The 8,815-nt window shown below is 54.9% G+C and overlaps 1 protein-coding gene across 1 annotated transcript; it reads left to right on the top strand.

Annotated features, from left to right (window-relative positions):
* Nucleotides 1-437: 437 nt before the first annotated feature.
* On the top strand, nucleotides 438-7,934 carry CKMT1A (creatine kinase, mitochondrial 1A). The gene is made up of 9 exons (XM_015818612.1): nucleotides 438-592; nucleotides 3,405-3,603; nucleotides 3,686-3,781; nucleotides 5,691-5,912; nucleotides 6,218-6,303; nucleotides 6,599-6,722; nucleotides 6,931-7,065; nucleotides 7,279-7,404; nucleotides 7,706-7,934. The coding sequence occupies exons 1-9, from the start codon at nucleotides 438-440 to the stop codon at nucleotides 7,820-7,822; spliced, it is 1,260 nt and encodes a 419-aa protein (XP_015674098.1). The 3' UTR covers nucleotides 7,823-7,934.
* Nucleotides 7,935-8,815: the final 881 nt, after the last annotated feature.

The raw sequence follows: 8,815 nt of genomic DNA, 5'->3' as shown, positions 1-8,815 counted from the left end.
GGGGGGGGGAGTCCCGCCGCGGCAGCCTCTGGGCAGCCTGGCAAGAGCCGCGGCTGCGGCAGCTGGGGGCCCGGCGGTAAGTAGCGGCGGTCGGAGGTCGCCTGCCGCCCCCGCTCGCACGGGGCCCGAGGGGGCGGCCGGCCTGACTGCGGGTCCCCTGCCCTGCCCGGCGCTGTCCAGGCCGGGGTCGGTGCTGAAGCGCGCTCCGGGTGCCGCAGCCGCGCACGGCGCTTCGGGCGAGGCCCCCGGGCTGGGCAGGGCTGGGCTGGGCCGGCCGGGCCGGCGCTAGGGCGGCGTAATCTCCGCGCTCCCCTCCCCGCGAGGCTGGCATTGGCGTCTTCCTTCTCCCGCCTGGCTGTGCGAAGTCTTCGCCCGCCCGCCCGCGGCTCGCCTTCCTGCTTCGCGCCTCCGCTGCTCAGACTCCCCGCGGCCGCACCATGTCCAGCACCTTCGCCCGCGCCCTCTCCGCCCGGCGATCCGCCGTCCTCCTGGCCGCGGTGAGCGCCGCCGGCTCGCTGGGCGCCGGGTTCCTCTTCTCCCGCGACTCCGCCTGCCACTCGGCCAGGACCAAGCGGCGCCTCTACCCTCCAAGGTAGGGCTCCCGGGGCGGCTGGGGATGCCCTTGAGGCGGCGACCCCCGGGAGGGCTTCCTCGGAGCTGGAGCGCAAGGCCCGGGGCGCCGTTGCGGGAGGACAGCGGTCCTCCCGACCCTCGAAGGAACAAGGTCCCCCTCTCGGACCCCCTGTAACCCACCCGCGAATTTAGGAGCGCGCCGCTCCCTTTTCTCCGGCGCCGCAAAAATGAGGTAATTGGGTTTGGCCTTCAGCTTCCCCCCCCCCCCAAAGGGACCCTGCTTTGCCTCTGAACGACCCCCAGAGAAAAGTGGGTCTCCTCAGTGCCCCCAACCGGGCTCCTGCCTTTCCAGACGCCCAGGGTTTGCTTCCTCTCCCCAGCGCAGCTTTAAGGCAAAGAGAAATGCACTTGGCTTATGCTCTGGAACCCTCTGCTTCAGGCTCCTTCTGGGCTGTTCTGGCTGCCTCCTCCGGGCTCTGGGCTCTAGGTCTCCCCCATCCCACAAGGCAGCATTAATCTAGGGGTGATTATCCTCCCAAGAAGGGCCCTGGAAGCATCCCCCAACCCTGAGCAAAGCCGGGCAGTAGAGGGGCCAAAACAGGGAGGGGCCGGGCTGCACTGGAGCCAAGCACGGGTCTCAGGTGCGACGCCAGCCGAGGCTTCTGGTGCAATTCCCTCTTCCTTATCTGCAAAGGAGGAATGGAGCCCAAGCCCCGCCCACCATTTGGGTTGCTGCTGGAAAGACCGGCCAGCTGCAGGCTGTTCACGGCTGAGAAAGAGCCTTGCAGGTCCTGGACTGGCGCCTGTGGTGGTTTTGGTTGGAGGGAGGGCACAGAAGAGCCCTCCCAGCACCTCCCCACCCCCCACCCCTTCCTCAAGACACCTTAGATTGAAGACTTCAAGGGCCCTTCAAATCGCCAATGAGGTCAAGAGAGAGAGGCTTCCTAAGCAGATTAAGGAAGGGAACTTAATGCGAGCATTACTCTGCTGCTGGATTGTGAATTAGGGTCACCACCATTGCTTAAGTACTCCACGTTGAAGTTAGACGTTCACCTGTCTAAGCCTCAGAGGAAAGGGCAAGTCAGCGGAGCGGAGAAGGTTCTCCAGCTTCTGAGCACCTTGCTTCAGGAAGCAGGAAGAGTGGAAAACAGGGCCACTCCTAGGTGGCCCTTCCCAGGACGGCGAACAAAGGCAGAGTCTTGGTGGAACTGGAATCCGTGTGACCTGAGATTGAACCACATTCAAGCACAGGCTGCTTAGCAAGCCAGCTCCTCCCATTTACCACTCTGGGCAGCGCACCTGTGCAGCTTGCAGTACAAGCTGCTAAACAACAAACTTCCCACTCTGACCCCAGTGAAGTCATTTGGTCAATTTGCTGTCTCTGTTCCTTATTTTTTTTGTTTCTGGTGGTATCTTTTTAATGTTTTTACTTGTGAGTCATTGGGAGTCAAACAGCATACAAATCTGATCAATATTTTAACTAGAATTGTCCCACTTAATTAGGCACCCTCTGCCTGCTAGTGGGCACCTCCCTTGCTAATGGCCTATACCAGCGGTTCTGAACCTGGGGTCCACGGACTGCTGGGGTCAACACAGCACAGGGGATCCACAAAGGCTTGAAGAAATGTTATGGTTTAAATCTTGAATTAAGTACTACAAAACGTATTTGAAGGAGGCCCATAGTGAAGAGAATCATTGGCCTAGACCAGGGGTAGGCCACCTTGGCTCTTTTAAGACTCATGGACTTCAACTCCCAGAATTCCTGAGCCAACATGGCTCAGCTTGGAACCTCTCCCTTTCCCCTCAGCATGGCTGGCTCAGGAATTCTGGGAGTTGAAGTCCACCAGTCATAAAAGAGCCAAGGTTGCCTACCCCTGGCCTAGACTAAGCAACCCCCAGGGGAGAGAGCGTGAAGGCTACAAAGCCTATCCAACAAAAGGAAGCTCTTTGCAAGCAGATGCCAGGGCAGTCCTCCTCATTGCTACTTGGGCTGATGGATCCAGAGTGGGGGAAACTCTCTGATGCAGAAACTTTATTAATAAACTTCTATTAATTGTAATGCCCTGGTGTCTTCCCCTGTGGTATCCAACCTGCAGCTGGTATCCAACACTATAGCCAGCACTAAGAAGGCATGGGAGCCAGTTTGATGTAGCGGTTAAGGCATCACGCTAGAAACTGGGAGACTGTGAGTTCTAGTCCTGCCTTAGACACAAAGCCAACTGAATGACTTTCTTGGCCCTAGGAAGAAAGAGGAGGCAATGGCATACCACTTCCTGCTAAGAAAACTGCAGGGACTTGACCAGGCAGTCATCAAGAGTCAACACTGACTCAAAGGCACCAAAAAACCAGAAAGACTGGTGACAGAAGACAGAGAAGCAGAAATTTTAACTGTTCTCTACCCATCCTTGGATGGATGGCAACAGGATGGGCTACACATTAGCCGTTCCCATTCTTGTTGATCCCTCTCCTGCCTCTGCTGCTGGTGTCCCCAATCCCTGCCACAAAGGTGTATATGCCTCAGTGTAGAATAAGGGAGGAAACACTAACTGAACACTGATAGGGCCAAAGAGGACCTAACTCTGGGGATGGGACGATGGCCATGGTGTGGGGCTTCCGTAGCAGAAGTAGGAGGCTACCAGGGCTCACTTGTCAGGGGTAACCGAGGGAAGAGCCAGTGCTGCTCCAAAGACATCAGAGAACCCTAGAAGCAGAGGAACCGAAACAGTGTCCAAATGCTCTTCCTGAAGGACGGAGAAAGAGAAGATGGGAGGGATTCAGGCCAAAAGGCTCTTTTGTCATTTTCACCCTGCCTTTTCCACCATCTCCCACAGTGCTGAGTACCCTGATCTGCGCAAACATAACAACTGCATGGCCAGCAACCTGACACCTGCCATCTACGCTGGGCTCTGTGACAAAGCCACACCTGCCGGCTGGACCCTGGATCAGTGCATCCAGACTGGGGTGGACAATCCTGGGCACCCCTTCATCAAGACAGTGGGCATGGTGGCAGGAGATGAGGAATCCTATGAGGTGAGTGCTCAGAGTGCCCACCTTCCTCGCCCATCGAGCTTCTTGAGATAATGTCTAACCAACGGCCCTGTTCTGACTCCAGGTTTTCGCAGAGCTGTTTGACCCTGTAATTGAGGAGAGGCATAATGGCTACAACCCACGCACCATGAAGCATCCCACAGATCTTGAAGCTCGTAAGGTATGCTAACTAGGGGCCTGCCATGACTGCAAGGAGCTTCAGTAGAGCTTTGTTGGCAAAACTGGTCTTTGAATTTATCACCAGCCACACATTTCATAGCCTCGGCACACACTTGGTTCAGAACAACTCGGAGTGAGTGCTAAAGGCAAGTCCTGCTCTTGGGATGGGATGGAAAGGTCAAGGCTGGATGCCTGACCAAGCTCTGCTTCTTCTTGTTTAAGCCTGCAGAAGCTCCAAGCCAGGAACCCTTTCTCAGAATCAGCCCTGACCTTATGACAAGTATTGTGAAAAATTGATAAACGTGTAAGACAGGGGTGTGCAACTACTATAAGCTCAAGGATCACACAACATTTGGTGACTTCCAAGCATGGCTGGGCCTGTAGAGGGAGAGTGTCTAGAGATTTTAAGGGGTGAAATAGTTACCCCATGAGCACTGGCAAGTGTTTTTGCCTCTTCAAGCCCCCCTAACAGCCTCAAACGCAAAAGGAACTTGTTCTGGATTCCAGCCACTCTGCATTTGCCTGGTAATTTTTATTTAATGTGTGCTTCTATTTAGCCAGCTATGTAGGAAAGGGGGATGCTGGCAATCATTAGGTAGGAGGGGTCGTCCTGAAGGGTCAGGAAATGTTAATGCTGGGGCAGCCCTCGGTGGTCCCACTCTGAGTGGTGGAATGCTCATCTCAGACTCTAATAGACAAGCTGAACGCATAAACCCAAAGTGATCTGGACGACACAAAGGTTTTTCTAAAAAGACAAAAACTGCCAATTGCTCTTCTGCACACAAGCAACTCACCTGTCCAGCACAGCTCTGTGGCTTCAGGGACTAACCTGTCAAATAATACGGGTTAGATGGCTAGATTTATACGCCCCTTCAGGAACACAAGGCAGTAGCGGCATATCTAATACCATCTCCTTCTATTCCCCCCAACAACAATCCAGTGAGGTAGGCTGGGCTAGGGGGCACGGCTGACCCAGTCACCCAAGCAGCTTCTGTGACTTGCCGTGTGTGTGTGTGTGTCTGTGTGTGCGCAGAACCTGCCTTTTCCTGCCTCCCTGTCTTCTCCCTGTCACAGGCTGGGACAAGGCAGCATTTCAAGAATGGGGAACCCCGGCCCCTTTGGGGGCTGCTGAGGCCAGGCTGACTGGGGGGGGGGGCTTCTCCAAGGCCAGGCCTCAGATGCCTCCCAGGGTCCGTCACACTTTGGATTGAAGAAATCCATCTTGGTTAGGAGCTGCCTGGAATGGGCTCCTCTTTGCACGATGTATTTAAGTAGATGGCTATTCAATTAAACGGAATGAAATTAAATCCATGGCCTTTTGCCAGGGACGATGCAGTCTCGCAGATCCAGTGCTAGAGGGGAGGAGGAGGAGGAGGAGGAGGAGGAGCGGGGGAGGAACGTCACAGATCCGTCCAAGCTCTGGAATTCTATGGCTCCTACACAGAGCAGCGTCAACCCCTTGTTGCCCCAGAGCGCAGCCCTTGGGGAAACAGCTGCTTTAAAGAGCAAGAGAAGACATAAATAAAGAATGGTCAGGGGCCATTGGGGAGGAAGAAAACCAGAGAATGACATACCCGCCTGCCTCAGCGTTCCTGGCTGCTTCCAAGCAAAAGAATCATGAGCAACAGGCGCGTGTTCTGGGCACAGGAAGTTTCACGGAAAATGCTTGTGCTCTGTGCAAAGTACTCCCCCCCCCATTTCCATGACTACAGTTCCTCCTTAAGAGCTCCTGTGCCAGCCAGGCCAGGGTGCACCCTGGCAAACAGGGTGTTCCTGTTACTTCCACTGGTAAAGGGCACGTCTCTAGCCGGCCAGCCCACAAAGGGCAACGTGACGGAGGGGGTCAAAGGGTGTGGGCAGAGAGCTGACCTTTCCTCTCCCTGAGGTGTGACCAGCCTCTTCTTCCTCAGATCAAGGGGGGCCAGTTTGATGAGCGCTACGTCCTTTCCTCGCGGGTCCGGACTGGCCGCAGCATCCGTGGCCTGGGCCTGCCTCCCGCCTGCACCCGGGCAGAACGGCGGGAGGTGGAGAGAGTCTCAGCAGAAGCCTTGAGTGGCCTGACCGGGGAGCTGGCGGGCAAGTACTACCGCCTCAGTGAGATGACGGACAAGGAGCAGGAGCAGCTTATTGAGGTGAGTGTGCCTGGATGGGGCAGGGCCCTAGCAGACTCTGCTTGGTTGGGAGAAAAAGCCACGAGGAAGAAGAGCAGAGAAGATCAGACCCAACTGCCGGTACCTGTAGGCCCAGGTCACCTGTTGTCTGGGACTGCATGTAACTTCCCGCAAGGCACATTGGCCGCCAGCCATCACCACAACCCATCTGGCTACAGGCAGCAGCTCTGTCCTGGGATGAAATTCCAGGGAAGCCTAAAGAGAACCTAGCAGGGATTTTGATCTTCTTCTTCCTCTTCCTCTTCTTCCTCTTCTTCTTTCTTCAGGACCACTTCCTTTTTGACAAGCCGGTCTCCCCTCTATTGACAGCAGCAGGCATGGCTCGCGACTGGCCTGATGCCCGGGGAATCTGGTAGGCCTCCGTGGATGCTTCTGATGGGGACAGATTGGGCTGGACAGATACTCCAGGCCCAGCCTCAGGAGAGGTGTCTTCCTGTGCAGAGGTCCTCTGGGCACAACTGTTCCTTCGGCAATGAAATACGTGGATTAGTGGGGGAATGGAGCTGGCTGGGCCTTTCCCACCATAGAGTAAGAGCTGCTTAAAGCTCCACTAAGGCCTGCCCTGGGAGGGAAGAAAGGTCTCGCCACAGCCAGGTCAGTTGGTGGTAGCCTCCTCTCTCCTCATCAGCATCTTAACTCCTGATCAGGCACAACCATGAGAAAACCTTCCTGGTCTGGATCAATGAGGAGGACCACACTCGTGTCATCTCCATGGAGAAAGGAGGCAACATGAAGAGAGTCTTTGAGAGGTTCTGTCAGGGCCTGAAGGAAGTGAGTCTCCCCATTTCACCAATGAGACCTTCTCAAGGGGGCCGATCATGGAAGTGGGGTTGAATCAGAGGCTGCCAGAGAAGCTGAAGGGAAGGGGCTCCGCACCAAGGGAATGGGGGTTAGGCAGGTGGGCAAAACTGGGGAGAAGGTGGTGGTGGAGCACTGGCTTCGATGGATCCACTTACACTTTCTTTCCTCCCACGATCAGGTAGAGCGACTGATCCAGGAGAGAGGCTGGGAGTTCATGTGGAACGAAAGACTGGGCTACATCTTGACGTGCCCGTCCAACCTTGGCACCGGCCTGCGTGCTGGAGTTCACATCAAGCTGCCACTGCTGAGCAAAGTAAGGTCCAAGTAAAAGAAGTGTCCCAACTGCTCCGAGTCCTTTCTGTAAAGTCCAAAAAGCCACTTTTCCTTATGGCAGTATCAGTACTTTTTTTTCTCATCTCTTGACCTCAGAGCTACAAAACAGACCCGGCTCCCAGTTATCCCACCCCCACCCCCGAGCTTTCAATGTGACATTGAGTTTTCCCTCCTCATGCACATTCCCACGCAGGACCACCGGCTTTCTAAGATCCTGGAGAATCTGCGGCTGCAGAAGCGAGGAACTGGGGGAGTGGACACAGCTGCCACAGGGAGCATCTTTGACATCTCCAACCTGGATCGCCTGGGCAAATCTGAGGTGACTCCCGGGTCTGGCTGGGTGCAAGTGCCCTCCCTCTCTTGCCTTCCCTCGCTTTCTGTGATGCCCGTTTGAGCCACCTGCACAATTGCCGGCCTAGAGAAAGGGCCTTGGGAAAGGGTGCGTGGATGGCAAGCCGGGCAGGGTGCTTCCTCCTTCAGAGCTTGGTGATGCCAGCGTGACTTAGTACCACAAGGATGAACAGGGGACATCTGGGGTGGGGGCCAGGAGACTATTCTGAACTGCCCCAGCTCAGCCCTCTGTCTCTTACCACCCTTGCTTGTATTCCCATCCTCGGCAGGTTGAGCTGGTACAGCTGGTGATCGACGGTGTGAACTACCTGATTGATTGTGAGCGGCGCCTGGAACGAGGCCAGGATATCCGTATCCCAGCCCCTGTGATCCAGTCCCGCGGCTGAGCCCGACCGGATCCCTCCAAGGCTTGAGAGATGCCTGCCTGCATGCATAGTCTTGTGGCTCTAGCTGTGTATCCTGCAGCGATCCTCATAAAGTCCCAACTGCTTGGCTTCCTTTGGATTGCAGCTATTTTTTTCTGCCCATCCCTGCGGGGAGGAGGGAGGAGGGATCTTCTAGGGGCAGCTCAGGGGTCTCCTAGTCTAACGTGGTCCTTTCTGAGTAAAGTTTCATTGTGTCTGACCAAAACAGAAAAGAAAAAGGGGATAGAAGCCATACTTGAGATTTCAGGGGGAATGGTGCTGTCTTCAAAGGCAGTGGGGAAAACGGAGCAGGAAAACAGGGAACCACAGGCCAATCAGCCGGGCACTGATGCTTGGTATACTCAAGTTGGAAAGGACTTTGGACGTCTTCTAGTCTAATCCCCTGCTCAAGGAGACCCTACACCAGGGGTAGTCAACCTTGGCTCTTTTATGACTCGTGGACTTCAACTCCCAGAATTCCTGAGCCAGCTTAGCTGGCTCAGGAATTCTGGGAATTGAAGTCCACGAGTCATAAAAGAGCCAAGGTTGACTACCCCTGCCCTACACCATTTCAAACAAATGGCCCTTCAGTCTCTTCTTAAAAATATCCAGTGATGGAGCACCCACAACTTCTGGAGGCAGGCGGTTCCATTGGTTAATTATTCTGTCAGGAGACTGAACAACTCCAGTCTGAAAACATGAGGTGCCTCAGTTTGGATAGCTGCGTTGAACACGGGTGGCTGGGCTGAAGCTTCACGGCTGTCTTCCAATTCTTTGACACAAATTCTTTGATGCACAAGGATTTTGGAGTTCTAGTGGACCATCTAGTGTGCGGCGGCAGCCCCAAAAGCTAATACAATCTTTGGTTGTATAACAGAGGCAAAGAATCAAAATCATGTGAAGTGTTAGTACCACTTTATAAAGCTTTAGTAAGGCCACACCTGGAATACTGCATCCAGCTTTGGTTGCCAAGTT

Source organism: Protobothrops mucrosquamatus, unplaced genomic scaffold (genome assembly GCF_001527695.2).
Source record: "Protobothrops mucrosquamatus isolate PMUCROS unplaced genomic scaffold, P.Mucros_1.0 scaffold768, whole genome shotgun sequence".
NCBI classification, from domain to species: Eukaryota; Metazoa; Chordata; class Lepidosauria; order Squamata; family Viperidae; genus Protobothrops; species Protobothrops mucrosquamatus.
The sequence above is the reverse complement of the archived record's forward strand: the minus strand, read 5'-3'. Positions and strand labels throughout refer to the sequence as shown.

Excerpts from the sequence above, each read along its gene's own strand:
- CKMT1A (XM_015818612.1), top strand. The coding sequence starts at position 438 with ATGTCCAGCACCTTCGCCCGCGCCCTCTCCGCCCGGCGATCCGCCGTC. Across the intron at positions 6,304-6,598 it reads CCTGATGCCCGGGGAATCTG|GCACAACCATGAGAAAACCT; the intron begins GTAGGCCTCCGT and ends ACTCCTGATCAG. Across the intron at positions 6,723-6,930 it reads TCTGTCAGGGCCTGAAGGAA|GTAGAGCGACTGATCCAGGA; the intron begins GTGAGTCTCCCC and ends TCCCACGATCAG.